Source organism: Adiantum capillus-veneris, chromosome 20 (assembly GCF_014529385.1).
Source record: "Adiantum capillus-veneris isolate H3 chromosome 20, ASM1452938v2, whole genome shotgun sequence".
In the NCBI taxonomy this organism is placed as follows: domain Eukaryota; kingdom Viridiplantae; phylum Streptophyta; class Polypodiopsida; order Polypodiales; family Pteridaceae; genus Adiantum; species Adiantum capillus-veneris.
Window position 1 is genome coordinate 140,433,128 of NC_140950.1, and position 16,654 is coordinate 140,449,781.

A 16,654-nucleotide genomic window follows, 5' to 3' on the forward strand; every position below is an offset into this window, starting at 1 on the left:
TGCAACGGAATGAATGTTGTATTTTCTCAAGATTAGTGATCTTTATTGCTCAAGGTTCCTTTTAGTTCTTTAGGGAAGAGAGAGCTTTCCATCTTGTAGAGTGCTGTGGTCACGAACAAAGTGAGTGGATTGTGCGTGCAAGTGAATGAGACTGAGAGAAGGAGAGAGAAGAGATACGACACCCGAGAGTTTGTAAATCCCTCCTCCGAAGGCCTCACTCTCGTCGGCGAGAGTGGTCTACTTGATTTCACAAAGGTGTACAATGCGTATGCAATGGACTATTCAACTTGGTCTATGCCGATGACGAGGATGGTGACGACGATGACGATGACGACGAGGACGAGGACAACGACGACGACGATGGCTGAAATCTGAGATCTTCTAATCGCTGAATTTCGGGACTGTTTCGGTGGCTGAAAATGATTGTTTTGACTGCGTTTTCTTGGCTGAAAAATGAGGTTTCTTAGGGCTGAAAACTGATGGTCTTTACGGGCTGAATCTGCTACTGCTACACTTTAGGTGATTAATGCTGGTCTTAATTTGCTGTTGAAATCCAAAAACGCCAAGGGCTAAAATTGGTCCTTCTGTCGCCGGGGTTCTGCAAATGCAAAAACGCTAGGCTGATCTGTTGTGTCGTGATGATGCAGGGGCTGATCTGCTGTGCACAAATCGCCAAGGCTGATCTGATGCAAAAACGCTATGTCTTCTGTGGAGAAAACGCCAGAGTAGTCGCGGGGGTTGGTCTTGCTGAGAAGTTACCTGTTGAGCAAGGTGCTCCTGCTGCCTCTTCGGCCATTTAGTGCTAACTTGGGTTTGCTTATATAAAAACTTAGCAAAATTGCCCTACCTACTTTTGTTGGAAAGTCACTTAAAAATAATAAGTGAAAATACCAATAAATAGGAAAATAGGCTATATGCACTGGAAAATTCCCCTAACTGATGCGAATGGATTTTGATGGGAATTCCGATGATCATGCTGTGTGCAACTGGAGGATATGCATCTAAGCTAAGTGACTGGGCATGCACGGTCTACGAATAGACTCACAAAAGTGCAAGATCACTGCTAATCTAACTTGATCGGACTGACTGAACCCTGCTGTGGTGTAGCTTGTCCACGGACACATAGGGTTGGGATGTGTCACGTGACACTACTTATGATTGCACAAATCTCTACAATGCTTTGGACTTGCCGACGATGAGGACGACGACGAGATGGGCTGTAATCTGCAAACGCTACTGGTTGAAATTTGCAAATCCTTATCTGCTGAATTCTGACTCTATGTTGGAGACGACGGCGATGACGACGATGCAATGACGAGCGCTGAAAACGCAGATGCTGAAATCTGCGTTTTCCGGGCTGAATCTGTAAACTGCGCTGGATCTGACCGTGCGGCGAGGATGTGCTGCAGAAAGGTGAGATCTGCGAGGTTCGGGACTTCTACTGCGGAGTCAGACTGCTGAAAACTGAAAACGCTGATGCTAATTGTTGTTCTGTCGCTATAAATCTGCAAAACGCTGAGTTGCTTTGCTGATGCAAAAACACTAGGGCTGATTTCTGTCCCAGATGCAAAAACGCTATGGATCTGATGCTTTTGGGAATGCCAGGGCTGATTTGCAATGCAAAACGCAAGGGCTGGTTCTGCCATGCAAAAATGGTAGGCTTGGTGTTGCAGTGCTGCTACTGCCGGGCTGGTCTGTTGTGCAAAAACGCCAAGGATGAGATGATCCTAAAAATGCTAGGTGTTGCAGTTTGCAAAACGCTAGGTCTTCTGATGGGGTTCTGCTGAGAAGTTGCCTATTGAGCAAGGTGCTCCTGCTGCCTCTTCTGCCAGAAAGTGCTAGCACTAGGTTTCTATATATACAAACTTAGCAAAATTGCCCCACCTAGTTTCCAACAAAAGTCACTTTAAAATAATGTCACGTGACACATCCAACCCTATGTGTCTGTGGACAAGCTACAGCATGATCAAGGTTCAGTCAGTCCAATCAGTCAAGATTAGAAGTGATCTGGCACTTTTTGTGAGTCTTTTCGTAGACTGTGCATGCCCAAACACTTAGTGTAGATGCATATCCTCTGGTTGCACAGAGCATGATCATCAGTATTCCCATCAGAATCCATCAAAACCCTTCAGGGGAATTTTCCAGTGCATTTAGCCTATTTGACCTATTTTTGACATTTTTCACTTATTATTTTTAAGTGACTTTCCAACAAAAGTAGGTAGGGCAATTTTGCTAAGTTTGTATATAAGCAAATTAAAGCTAGCACTATTTGGCAGAAGAGGTAGCAGGAGCTCCACGCTCAACAGGCAACTTCTCAGCAGAACCCCCCCCCCCCCCCCCCCCCCCACCCAAAGAGACCTAGCGTTTTTGGAGCAGAGCCATCACCTAGCATTTTCATCACAGATCAGCCAGCAATTTGCTTTTGCAGATTCCGGCGACCTCAGAATCTCAGAGAAGCCTAGCGTTTTGCATTTTGCAGAGAAACTGGCGATAGCAGTAGAAATTCAACCCTAGCGTTTTTGGTTTGCAGATCAGCCCCGACGTTTTGCAGCTTTACCCCGACGGAACAACAAGGAACATTAGCGTTTTCAGTTTTCAGCACTTAGCACCCGCAGATAAAGTCCTGAACCTCGCTGATCTCACCTTCCTGCAACAGTTCCTCGCCGCACGGTTAGTTTCCGCAAGGTTTACAGTTTCAGCCCGGAAAACGCAAATTTCAGCATCTGTGTTTTCAGCGCGTCGTCGTCGCAGCGTCGTCATCGACATAGAGTCAGAATTCAGCAGATAGAAGATTAGCAGATTTCAACCCATAGCGTTTTTGGACAGCAGTAGAAAGATTGCAGATTTCAGCCCTTAGGTCGACTTCGTCATCATCGTCGACATTGTGGGGGAGCAGGAGAGAGAGCCCACTTGCTATCCTATGCAATGAGAGTGAAGGAGAAGAGGAGAGTGGCGCAGAAGAAGCACACGCAGAGAAGAACGTGAGAGAGAGAGAGAACGCTCGTCATAATCTGGGAGAAGTCACGTAATCTTGAGAAAATAGAACATTCATTCCGCTGCACCTAACATTAGTGTCTTGAAGTTCTTGGGTTCTTGAGGTTCTTGGGTTCTTGAGTTCTTGAGGTTCTTCTTTAGCTTGCAATCTGTGTTAGAGAAGGATCTTCTCTTCACTCGAGTTCTGCTCTTTTCCGCGGGCGCACCCCTTGGCGGCCTTGCGCTCACACCAAGGTTGCTTTTTCCCGCCTCACGTCGATTGGCCAGTGGCTAAGTGCATGGTCCGCTCTCAATGAGTGAAAAGAGGCACAAGGGGAGGTTGGACAAGCCCTTCTTTCTTGGGTTTCCTGTCACTCTTCAAAAACACGATTACGAATCGACACGCCCAAGAGGTCTTGAGTTACGTGGTTCTTTCCTTGAGTGATACAGAACACTGCCAAAGCTCTGATACCAAGGTAAGGTGCAACGGAAGTGAATGTTGAACTTTGCTCAAGATGAGTGCTCCGAACTGTGCTCAAGGTTCCTTTTACTTACGGAAGGGAGAGCCTTTTGTTCCTTTAATGAGAGAGTGCAAGTGATCACAAACAAAGTGGATAAACACTGTGAATGAAGGTGCTGAGACAGAGATAGAGATAGAGAGAGAAGAATACGACACCAGAATGTTGTCAAACCCTCCTCCGAAGGCCCCACTCTCTATGGCGAGAGCGGTCTACTGATTGCACAAATCTCTACAATGCTTGGACTCGCCGACGATGAGGACAATGACGAGACCGGCTAAAATCCGAAAATGCTAATGGCTGAAATCTGCGAATCTTTATCTGCTGAATTTTGACTCTATGTTGGTGATGATGTCGATGGCAACGATGCGACGACGACGCACTGAATATGCAGATGCTGAAATCTGCATTTTTCGGGCTGAAACTGTAAACTACGCTGGATATGACCGGGTGGCGAGGATTTGCTGCGGGAAGTGAGATCTGCGAGGTTCGGGACTTGTTTTGCTATGTCTAAGTGCTGAAAACTGAAAATCTTGGTCCTTGAGGTTTTGTCGTGACGGAACTGCAAAACGCTGGCTGTTATGCTGCTCCAAAAACATTAGGGCTGATCTGTCTTTCTGTGGAAAACTGCTAATGCTAGGGCTGGTCTGTAGTGTCTTGTTGTCGCCGAGGCTGATTTTCTATGCAAAAACGCCAGGGCTGATCTGCTGTGTGAAAAATGCTAGGCCTTTGTTGTGATTCAAAAACGCTAGGGCATCTTGGGGGGGTCCTGCTGAGAAGGTGTCTGTTGAACGCGAAGTTCCTTATGCCTCTTTTGCCAGAAAGTGCTAGCGCTAGGGTTTCTTATATACTTGCTTGCTAAAATTGCCCTACCTAGTTCCCAACAGAAGTCACTTAAAAATAATAAATGAAAAATGTCAAAAATAGGAAAAATAGATCTATGCACTGTAAAAATGCTCGTGATGGATTATAATGGGAATCTGATGATCATGGTGTGTGCAACCAGAGGATATGCATCTAATCTAAGTGCCTGGACATGTACGGTCTGCGAACAGTCTCACAAAAGTGCCTGAAAACTTCCTATTCTAGACTGAACTGAACTGAACCGAACCCATATCATGAAGTAGCTTGTCCACGTATACATAGGGTTAGATGTGTCACGAAGTGAGGTACTGGTACCGAACTGTATGGCGTCGAGGGAGATCGCCAACAACTTCTCGAATCTTGGGAAGGACTCTTCGCCGGCCCACTCTGATGCGTGGGTCATGCGATACTTGAACTTCATAAAGGTCTGCAACGCTTGCTTCTTTGGGCCGCGCCGAAAGCGACAGTCTTCTGAGGTTCTTTCCATGCTTCAACTTTGTCTATAGTCATGCGTCTACCTTCTTCAAGAATCTCCGAGGTTGAAAATTCCTAAAATCACTTCCAACACAAAAACATGAACATACCCATTCCATGTGAAGTGACTGGGAAAATACTATTCTTTCGAAAAAACTGTGCATGCAATGCAGATGAACAAAGTGACAGAGTACCAAACCGTTCATCAAACACACGCAAACAATGGGGTCGAATTTTGACTTTTTGATCTAAATTAATCAACTGTGGCAAATCACAATGGAAAAGCCGATGGTTGATGGTCAATCCTTTTTGTGCTCTATCGGATATTGTGTCAGGCCAAGGAAGAGACATGGAATGTGAATTCCTTGAATGCAAACATTTCATCTTTTTATTAATCATCCGCATACATCCATGCTCATTCATGAGTGAATCGTGCTCACTGTACAATATGGCATGCTTATGAAAACGGATCACATAAGGACGGTGACTAAAATACAGGAAAGCATCACGAATGAAACACTCGAACAATGCGTGCTGACCAATCACTTAAACACATAATACTTCCTGTGAGCGAGAGCCAAGATCGGTTCTTCGGGATCTATCGAATCTTCCTCGTGGGGTTCTGTGGACCTTGACTCGAGAGCAAAGATTGGTGCTTCGTGATTGATCGTCTGTGCAATGAGGTTAGCTTCACTAGAGAAAGTATCAACTAACACATCATCCTTGTGAACAATCACATCATCTTCATGCAAATCATCATGCTTGTCATTATCATGCAATTCATCATGCTTGTCATTATCATTCAAATCATCATGCTTATCATTGACGACGACTAGACGGGCTGAAATCCGAAAATGCCAAGGGCTGAAATCTGCAAACCTTTATCTGCTGAATTGTGACTCTATGTCGGTGACGATGTCGATGGCGATGATGCGACGATGACGCGTCGAAAACGCAGATGCTGAAATCTGCGTTTTCCGGGCTGAAACTGTAAACTACGCTGGATCTGACTGTGCAGCGAGGATCTGCTACAGGAAGGTGAGAGCTGCGAGGTTTGGGACTTGTTTTGCTGTGTCTTAGTGCTGAAAACTGAAAACCCTGGGCCTTCTTGAGGTCTTGTCGCGACGGAACTGCAAAACGTTGGCTGGTATGCTACTCCAAAAATGCTAGGGCTGATCTGTCTTTCTGTGGAAAACTGCTAACACTAGGGCTAGTCTGCGGTGTCTTGTTGTCGTCGAGGCTGAGTTTCTATGCAAAAACGTCAGGGCTAATCTGTTGCATGATAAACGCTAGGCCTTTGTTGTGATGCAAAAACGCTAGGGCATCTTGGGGGGGGGTCCTGCTGAGAAGGTTCCTGTTGAACGCGAAGTTCCTGCTGCCTCTTTTGCCAGAAAGTGCTAGCGCTAGGGTTTCTTATATACTTGCTTGCTAAAATTGCCCTACCTAGTTCTTTACAAAAGTCACTTAAAAATAATAAGTGAAAAATGTCAAAAATAGGGAAAATAGGTCTATGCATTGTAGAAATGCTCTTGATGGGTTCTGATGGGAATGTGATGATCATGCTGTGTGCAACTAGAGGATATGCATCTAATCTAAGTGCCTGGACATGCAAAGTCTGCGAACAGACTCCCAAAAGTGCCAGAACACTTGCTATTCTAGTCTGAACTGAATTGAACTGAACCCATATCATGAAGTAGTTGTCCTTGTACACAGAGGGTTCAATGTGTCTTGTCAATGCATGAACCTGTAAGCTAGGGTGGTCAGGTGGCTAAGCTGTGTAATACTTTGGGAAGGCCAGATGTAGCAATCTGCGTTGTAAATGTCCTCCGAAACAAGAAAAGCGAGACTAAACAATCTGCACTGTAGAAACTACCCTTAGTTGCAGCAGTCATCGATAGACCGCACGGACGACCACCGGATGGTGTCCTGTCAATAGGGAGGGTAATCCAAGATGAGGGGAAAGCTCTGCAGACTCAACAGTTTGCGTTGTGAAGGGCCTCTGAGAAGAGGTGTGGTCAGACAAAGCTGTCTGCACCGTAATCATCCTATAGAAGTAGGAATCTAGACTGAGAAGTCTGCGTTGGTAAGATCCCTATGAAGATATTTGAGAAGAGGAAAGGACAAACCAATCTGTCTACGCCGTCTTGTCTGTAACTCCTGTCTCTAATCCTCTGATGTGAACCAAAACAGATGCTACGCCAACAACGCCACCAAACCACAACTCTGTGTGTCTGTCAATGCGAATGAGCTGGGAGTGGCCTACTGTAATGGAAATGGCCTATGAACTTTGAGAGTAGCGGAATTAGGAAATTAGATAAAGCACTTTTGTGAGATTACTTTGTGAGCATAGCGGGTGAACTTAATTGATGGTAGCAACATAAACATGGTACTTAGTTAACTTGGCATGAACAATACTTTTGCAAGAGAGAGAGTTTAGAGAACATGACAACAATTGAGGACACGATTCATGCGGAGCCGGTCCCTCCTCCAATAGGCATTTGTATTATAGTTTCTCCCATCAAGAGAGACTTGGTACAATACAATCTGTGTGTTCCTTGTGACATAGGTGATGCAATGAAGATGGAAAGCTTCATGCATCACAAGCATAACATAAACTTTGTAGAAAGCATTAACTATCCCAAGCCTCAGTCCCAAGGCCTCAAACACCTTCGAAGGTGGAGAGAGCAGGGAATGAGGGTAGGGAAGAGGAAGAAGAAACATTCCATAGGAGAGAAATAGTTCCTCACTTATCATCACTCTTCTTGCTAGCATACATTATAGCATAGTAATGAAGATGGAGAAGATGGCAAGCTTAAGCATTGAAGCATGGCTCTTGGTTGGATTTGCATTCCATAGCCAAGAGTGTTGATGTAGGCTCTCACTTCTCACAAGCTTGGAGAAGGAGGTGGAGTTCCTCAACTTTCACCAAGTGAGAATGAATCCACAAAATGAGTCTGGGTGGTGTATATCCTCCCAACACCCCCCTTGCTTGCTTGGGGCGAGTTGTAGCTTTTACACATGTTTCAAGCTCATTGGACCCCTCTCCCCCCTAGCCAATCACATGCATCATGCATTCAAGTACATGGGTAGTATTTGGACAAGTGTCCTCCTTACCCCTTAGAGAGAGAGAGAGAGCTTGAAAATATCTAGATATTTGTTGGATGGAGCTAGAAGCTCATTGGACCCCTCTTTAGCCCAACCAATAGCATTCAAGCACACCATATGGTTAAGCATAGGGAGAGTCTGACATGTGTCCCATGTGCCCTTTGAAAAAGGGGTGCCCTTTGGGTGAGTGGAAAGTTAAGTCACAGATTCCATTAACTTTGGGACTTTCATGCACAGGAAGCTTCTCAAGCACCTTCCTCATTAAGTTTGTAGGGTCTCTTTTTGACTCAAGCACCTTACCCCCCATGTATGAGAAGCTTCTTAAGCACCTTCCTCATTAAGTTTGTAGGGTCTCTTTTTGATTGAAGCACCTTATCCCCCATGTATGGGAAGCTTCTCAAGCATCTTCCTCATTAAGTTTGTAGGGTCTCTTTTTGACTTAAGCACCTTATCCTCCATTAAGTATGACAAGCACCTCATGTACCTTAGTTATCAAGCATGACAAGCACCTCAAGCACCTTAGTCATCAAGCACGACAAGCACCTCAAGCTTAGGTCGGGTTCCCACCTCAAGCTCAGCCCTAGCTTGCCTAAGGTCAAAGGACTTTTAACACTAACCATTGGAGGTCTTTAATGAAGCTAACCCTAAGGTCTTTTAAGCTCCACTAGATGTACATTGCTCTTTGATAGACTACCTCCTTTTGGACCCTTATTGAGATGTAACCATCTCTCCTCTTGGTCCTCTGTTGAGGTAAGTCTAGAAGCACTTATTGCACATTGCTCTTTGATAGACCATCTCCTTTTGGACCCCTATTGAGATGCAACCATCTCTCCTTTTGGTCCGTGTTGAGATAGGTCTAGAAGCACATGTCTCTATTCTAACTCTTGTTCTTGTTTATTCTCCCACACTAAATGATCAATTTAATATGAGAAAATCATTTGGTAAAGTTAGATATTATATTTTATGACATTACCTCTCTCTAAAAATCATAGTCGTCCTCGACTATGAGGTAGAGAAGATAAAGCCTAGTCATTAGTCCATGTTACTTAGCGGGTAGAGGATCCCTTTTTACCCTTCGACATTATTCCAAGATGGATGACTAATCCATTTGGTGCTTGGGAGACGTAGCTGCCGCAAGTATGTCTGCTCTTTAGTCCATATCATACTTCCAAAGTAGAGTGACAAGTTCTACTTGGTGTTTGGGAGACGTCGTCACCACAAACATGATTTTAAGCATGCATACTTCTTAAATTTGTGCACAATAAAAAGAGAACTAGTTTTATAAGACAAAAACATTTTTAATTTAAAATGCATTTTCCTATGCTTACTCTAGTGCAACATTGTAAGCATTGACAAGGTTCATATTATCCTTAAGCTAGGTTCTTTGCATCCATCTAGCATGTGTTAAAGAATAATTCTTAAACTTAATAAGATATCGTCAAATAATCTTAACGTTTCTTAATACCTTGTCTTCATGTCATAGGATGTACTCAGGTTGAAGTACTTCTTCTTGATCTTCGATTTTTGGAGGGTCTGCCACTATTGCTTCTTTTGATGGTGCTCCTTTATAAGGCTTATGTAGGTTCTCATGGAAAACATTGTGCATGAGCCAATGGTTGGGCAACTTCAATTGATAAGCCATCTCATTGACTGGCTTAAGAATTTTAAGGACCATAGTATCTTTTTGCTAGTTTAGCATCGTACTCTTGGTGGTCCGTAGGACTCTTGCCCGTAGTATGCCTCAGATGAGCCTTGAGAAACTTTAGCAAGAACTAATCATTTTCCTTAAAGGCTAAGGCTCTTCTGTGCAACATTACTAGGACTCTTCACAGTCAGTATCCCCACGCATTGGATTACTTTCCCGACGCATTCGGACACTTTGCAAAACCTGGCGAGAATCTGCAGCACGCTGAATTCTCTGTTTTCTGCCCCGAAAATGCGCCAGATCACTTGTATAGCGGTCCCCTCGTGTCCCCGAACTTCCTGGGGGTATTAGGGTCCGTTTAGGGCGAAAACCGCACCTGTAGGGCTACTTGCCCTTTGAAGCGGATGAGATTTCGCATGTGAAACCTCTCCGAATCACATGTACCTACGGGGGATTAGCCGCTAGCTAATCCAGTACCTGTGCAAGAGGCTCTTGCCTCGGCAATCGCGCATGAACCCACACAACTGTACATTGGTCAATTGAAAAGCCCACTAGAGGGGCATAACATACTGCCATAGGGGGGAGAGAGAGCAGTGCGTAGCGTGCAGGGTATCACTCCTGGCACGGCACTGTACATAAGAGGGAAAGGAAGCACTCCATAGCTCTCAACCTGTGACAGAAACTGAAAATGAGCCCTCTCTTCTCTAAAATCAGCGCCACTTCTTCATGCATGAGGAAAGTGCACAGAAATGTGCCACTTGGCACATTTACAAGCCATTTCCCGCTTCGGGGTTGCCGCCTAAAAATCTCCCGACTGGTTGCCCAGTTGACTTCACGGTAGAGTAATAAAATGTTCCCCTTGTCATTCCGGAGGTAATGACGCGAACATATTTTCAGGTCCAAAATAGCAGTTCCCTAAATTTTAGGACATGCTGCCATTGTATCTTTCTAGGTCACATCTGACCCTCTTTGTACACTACAGCCACACCGAGAAGTGAAATGTAGCCTCTGTAGCACAGGATTCCACTTTGGCTAGTCAATGACCCCACTTTGGCTAACCATAGTCCTTGTCCAACCTTAGTGCTCTCTTGCCCTCAGGCCTAGACTCCCTCTGAACAATTTCACACTAGCTATGCAATGCAAGAAAGTTAGATTTCCAAAGGGGTGTTTCCAAAAAGTGAAAATAAATAATAAGAAAGAAATCAACAAAAAGGATAGCTAGTAGTCACATGCTGGTGACAGATGACGAGACTGATCTAAGGGCTGAATTCTGCCGTATTTGTACTGCTGTCCAAAAACACCGATGGCTGAATTCTGCTACGGCTGAAAACGCAAGAGAAAAACGCTGATTTGCTGGTCTTTATGGCTGAAAATCTGCTACTGCTGTGGGGTTGAAATGACTATGGAAAGAGGCTGGAAATGGCCTGCTGAAATCGCCCAAGGGTTGAGATCTGTGGCGCCCAATCCTTGGATGAAAAACGCTAGGCCTGCTGATACTTGGTGATGGAAGTTCTACTGAAAACGCTAAGGCTTGTGACTGCAAGGCGGTGGTGACTTGTTGAAAACGCCAAGCAATGAGAGGCTAGGCGATGCTGATGAAAACACTAGGGAGAGCTTGTTGGAGGAAAATCGCCCAAGGTTGGGAGTCTTGCTGAGAGAGAGGGGGAACCTGTTGCCGAGGCCTGTGTTCTCCTTGCTCATGTGCCAAATAGTGCTAGCCTTGGTTTGCTTATATATTATCTTACCCAATTTGCCCTACTCAGTTCCCAACAAAAGTCACTTAAAATAATAAGTGAAAAATGTCAAAAATAGGGAAAATAAGTAAAATACATTGAAGGATTCTGATGGATTCAGATGGGAATGCTTATGATCATGCTGTGTGCAACCAGAGGATATGCATCTACACTAAGTGCCTGGGCATGCATGGTCTACGAACAGACTCACAAGTGCCAGAACACTTCTAATCTACACTGACTGGACTGACGGAACCCTTGTTATGAAGTAGCTTGTCCACGAACACATAGGGTTGGATGTGTCATGTGACATCCCCTCCTTTTTAAAGTGAGGTACTTGTACCGAGCTGCATGGCTTCCTTGTAGTCTGCCAACAACTCTGGATAATCCTTGAAAATCTCTTCGTCGACCCACACCGCTTCGTGGGTCCCTCGATCCTTGAACTTCAAAAAGTATTGTCTCACTTGCTTCTTCGAACCATGTCGAAACCGATGCAACAACACTTGCTCCGGCTCCATGACTTCAGCTTCATCGATGATCTCCGGTTCTTCTTCTTCCGAAATGTCCTTTAGAGGTGTTCCCTGAAACACTTTCAACCAAGAAACATGGAAAACGTTGTGCATTGACCATGAGTTAGGCAACTGCAATTTCATTGAAACCTCATTTATCTTTTTACTGACTGAAAATGGACCATACATACGAAAAGACAAGTTGGGACACTTCTTTTCAACTTGCTTAAGACGTTGCTTCATGATTCTTAAATACACCATATCTCCTTCCTTGATCAAAACGTCTTGACGATGCTTGTTAGCCTGCCGTGAATAAGATTCTTGAGCCTTGCTTAGCCAAAGCTTCACACTCTCAGAAATCTCATCCAATGACTGACTTTCAGCATTGGCATCAGGCATTTGACTGACTGAGCGAGTCAAAAGTGATTGGAACGGACGGCCAAAAGCTGCCTCATACGGAGTTCGACCAATGGCAGAAGAAAAAGAGTATTTCAAAATAGCCTGAACTAATGGGAGATAGAGCTCCCAGTGAGACTATTGATCATGCATGTATGACTTTAAAACATCAAAAGCAAATTAATTGTAAATTCGTGTTTGACCATCTGACTGTGGATGAAAAGCCGATGAAAAATTCAACTTAGTGTCAAAATTTTCAAAGCGTGCGTGCCAAAAATTGGACGTGAACTTAACATCCCTATTTGAAACAATTGATTTTGGCAAATCATAGAGGGGGTACCAATGCTTAATGAACCACCGTGCTACATCTTGTGCAGTAATTGTGGCTTTACAAGGAATCAACATGCAAAACTTGCTGAAACGATCAACAATCGTCAAACATTGAATGTTCCTTGAATGCAAACTTGGTGGTAGGTTAGTCACAAAATCCATGGAAATATCTTGAAAAGGTCCATCGGGAATAGGCAGCGGAAGCAAGAGGCCTTGCTGCTTACCTCGAGGAGCTTTTACCTTGACATTTAGTGCACTGTGTGACATAACGAAACACATCCTTACGCATTTTAGGCCAATAAAAGAATCTTTCTATTTTTTCCAAAGTGGTGTTCATTCCCTTGTGCCCACCCGTGAGAGAATCATGTGCATCATGCAATATGGTTGGCCTGAGAGAGGGCAACACACATAAACGTTGACGAAAATACAACAAACCATCACGAATGAGATAGTTGCTTGGCCCTTGGGAAGCAAGAGCCTGCAACCAATGCTTACCAAACGCGGAATCTGCATACTGATTCTTCATACTGTCGAAAGACTCACCTTGAATAGAAAATGTGGATCTTGACTCAAGAGCCAAAATCTGTCCTTTGCGACTCAACGCATCTGCAACGGGGTTAGCTTTTCCAGGCACATACTCAATCAAACCTTCAAATTGCTCAAAAAATTGTGACCACTGTGCTTGGCGATCACTCCAATGTGCACTAGGCATAGACTGGAGCCACTTGAGATACCATAAAGAAAATGCTTCCAATGCTTAAGAAAGGGAATGACAGACAAAAGTTCTTTATCATAAACTGAGTAATTCTTTTCCGCACTATTGAGCTTCCGGCTAAGGAAAGCTACTGGACGACCATGTTGTTGAAGCACAGCGCCTATGGCGACATTGCTCGCATCCGTCCCCTGCACACTGTCTTTGGTCATGCTCCTCTTCCCATATCGTGTGGCTAGCAGTTTGCTTTTTACTTAGCAGAGCCGGTGTTCAGCATGGATTTCTCACTTGGGGATCTGTCTCATGGTTGATGCCGATGCCCGGGCCGCATCTTTTCTACGAGGGCTCAGACACAGATCCAGCTCTTATGCTTACCTTGACTTGTTATCGGTGAGGGACTTTGGCTATGTTACCACAGATCGCTTGGCAGGGGGATCCTCAGACCCGTGATGAAGTTTTTTCAGCCATCACTAGCATTACACTATAGAATATTTGGAGAGCTCGTTGTCTTCACATTCTCAGTGCAGCACCACAGCTCCTTCAGGATACCCTCACGGCCATTTGGCTGGACATCATTCACACCCTCATTTGGCAGTGGGATTCTTCCTCAGGTACCTCTAGAGTAGCCGAGGCTCGTCGATTTGCCTTCCTTCGGCGTTGGGCCAGATCACCACTCTTCTTCACACTTACAGGTGGCCAGATTACATGGCATTATACTCCCCCTCAGTGGTTTATCCTTCACTCATCACACAGACCACCATGAGATTGTTCTAGTCGAGTTGTCACTATAGTGGCTCTCACCCTTTCATTCAGATTGTACACCCCACGTGATAGGCTATTTTGGCATCCGCTGGGGATTATATTGTACTCAGTAATATATAGCCCTGATTTTTCAAAAAAGAGAGAGAGAGAGAGAGAGAGAGAGAGAGAGAGAGAGAGAGAGAGAGAGAGAGAGAACACGGCATGTCGGGTCCCAACCATCCTCAAGGGCCCCCTTGCTCTGTTGCCAAAGCAAGTACTTGCTTCATTTACTTGCAGAAATGCTGGTACAATGATGCTAAATGATGAGATGCTGAGATACTAAGGGTACTTGATGCATATGCTTGGTACTGCTAGGATGCTAATGGGTACTTGCTAGGGATGCTTGATATTGCGACTGCGATGAGGCTATGGGCTGATTTGCTATCGCCGGTATCGGCGATGGGTTGAGTACTGAAAAGGCTGATGATGCTGGGCTTGAATCTGCAACTCGCTAGGCGAAAAATGGGCTGGGATCTGCATGCTGATGCTGATCGTACTAATGCTGAAAAACGCTGATCCTATAAGGCATAGTCACAACTTGCTAACGCGGCAAGCCCGAGAAGCGGGCCAACATGCTGATCCCGGCCGAGGGGCCTAAACCCTAGCAGGAACAAAAGAAGAAGAAGTCCTAGCCGAGGGGCCTAAACCCTAGCAGGAACAAAAGAAGAAGAAGTCCTTACCAACTTACAGAGTTCTATCGAGTGGCCTAAAAATCATCAGGGTTAGGAATAAAAATCCTAACCCAACCAAATCCTAAAATAAAGCAGTGCACACACACACACCAATTTGCATAGACACCTGATGATGTGGCAGCCTTGTATGGCCCAGCCCGCGATTTGCGGAATCTGCAACTGACGTGGCAACGCTGTGAGGACAGCCCTATGGGTGCTTGCGTTTGGACCCAGAGCTTTTAGAAGAAGTGCTTTTCATGTAAACTGCTTTTGGAAGCCCGCGATTTGCGGAATCTGCAACTGATGTGACAACGCTGTGCGGACAGCCCTATGGGTGCTTGCGTTTGGACCCAAAGCTTTTAGAAGAAGTGCTTTTCATGTAAACTGCTTTTGGATGGGCGTAGGGCCTTTAAATAAGGCCCGTGGGCTCTCTCTCTGGCATTCTACGCGTGGGAGATGCAGAGCAGAGCCACAGAGTTGTACCTTGCTGAAGCAGTATAAAGAAATACTGAAAGGGGCACCATGGTTTGGGGGCATGGTTTGGGGGCATTGCAGTCTGGGAGTGGAACTCCACTACTCCGTGATGCTCTATCTCTTTCTGTTCAGTTGTTTTGAAGTGCTAAACGTCTCTTCCAGTTTGTTCTTTTCAGTGGGCACGTGGTGCAATCCTGTTGCAGAGTACTCATGTCCAGAATGTTAGATGCACAAACAGGCTTTGCTGTTGTTGCCTGTGTAATCAAAAAACTTAGAAAACATCTCCAATTTTTATGTTCTCTAGATTGGCTTGGCATTTGCCAACTTGTATGTTTGTGCATAGTTTGTTAACAATGAAATTTTGGAGTTTCAGGATCTTATTGTTGTCCGTTGAAGAGTTGCAACATCAGTTTGATGATGAAATTTCAGAATCGGCAAAAGTTCCACCAAAATATGCTCGAAATTTGGTGGAATACTGTTGCTTCAGGGCTCTTGCAGTTGCAACAAGAGCAATGGATTACTTGTCTGATAAAGATTTTCGTCGGCTCACGTTTGAGATGATGCTTGCTTGGGAGACTCCTGGTGCAGCAGATAAGCCTATAATAAAGGTGAGTCCAAGTTTTCTAGAGCCATCACTTTTTCTATTCCTACTCCATCTGCAAGAGGTGCTCTAACTAATTGTATAATAGGTTGATACAGAGAGGGCTGTGGGCAGGGAAGCGTTTGTGCGGTTAGGGCCAGCTATTGCAGGTGTAGCGGACCCTGTGACTGTGGTTTGTCAATTTGATGCTTTGACTGCTGCAAGTGGTGGAAGGTTGCAGTTTTCTGTGTATGATAAATATTTGGGAGAATTAGATAAGTAAGCCTGTGAGACTGTGGCTCGTAATGGATTCCATTGATCAGTGCTTGTTTTCTTTCATAAGCTCATGCAAATGTTGAAGGTCTTGCTATTCCTTTTTCCATAGAATTATCAAGACCATGAAGAGCCAATCTTCTTCCGCTCACCTTTCAAAATTTCAGATGGTAAAAGCTGAGACTGTCATCGAGCTTGAAGGAACTGTGACAACACAACCAGTCCTTCAGCATGTTGGGGTGTCTACTTGGCCTGGTAAATTCATATAATTTAGTCTTTAAAGAATGCAAGGCACATTCTCATGTTGAGCATGATTTGGGTCCATGTAGGTAGGTTGACACTTACAGACCATGCCTTATATTTTGAATCCCTTGGAGTTGTTTCATATGATAAAGCGAAGAAGTTTGATCTGGTGGGAAACTTCCGGCAAGTTGTGAAGCCTGAGCTAACTGGTCCATGGGGTGCTCGGTTATTTGACAAGGCAATCTCATGCAAGTCAACTGCCACGTAGGTTGCAGTGTCTAAACACTTTATAATGGCTCTATTCATTTGATTTTAAACTTTGAATCTCTTTTTTGGATGTTTTTGGGCTTATT

At 44.7% G+C, this 16,654-nt stretch overlaps 1 protein-coding gene across 1 annotated transcript in view; it reads left to right on the forward strand.

The window, feature by feature from the left end:
* LOC147433314 (heat-inducible transcription repressor (DUF639)) overlaps nucleotides 1-16,654 on the forward strand; it is an 83,367-nt gene that overhangs the window by 18,272 nt on the left and 48,441 nt on the right. Inside the window, exons 2-5 of the mRNA XM_086492914.1 lie at nucleotides 15,579-15,813; nucleotides 15,895-16,064; nucleotides 16,171-16,313; nucleotides 16,388-16,565. Of these exons, the coding sequence (XP_086349040.1) occupies nucleotides 15,579-15,813; nucleotides 15,895-16,064; nucleotides 16,171-16,313; nucleotides 16,388-16,565 (726 nt within the window). The remainder of the gene's footprint in view (nucleotides 1-15,578; nucleotides 15,814-15,894; nucleotides 16,065-16,170; nucleotides 16,314-16,387; nucleotides 16,566-16,654) is intronic.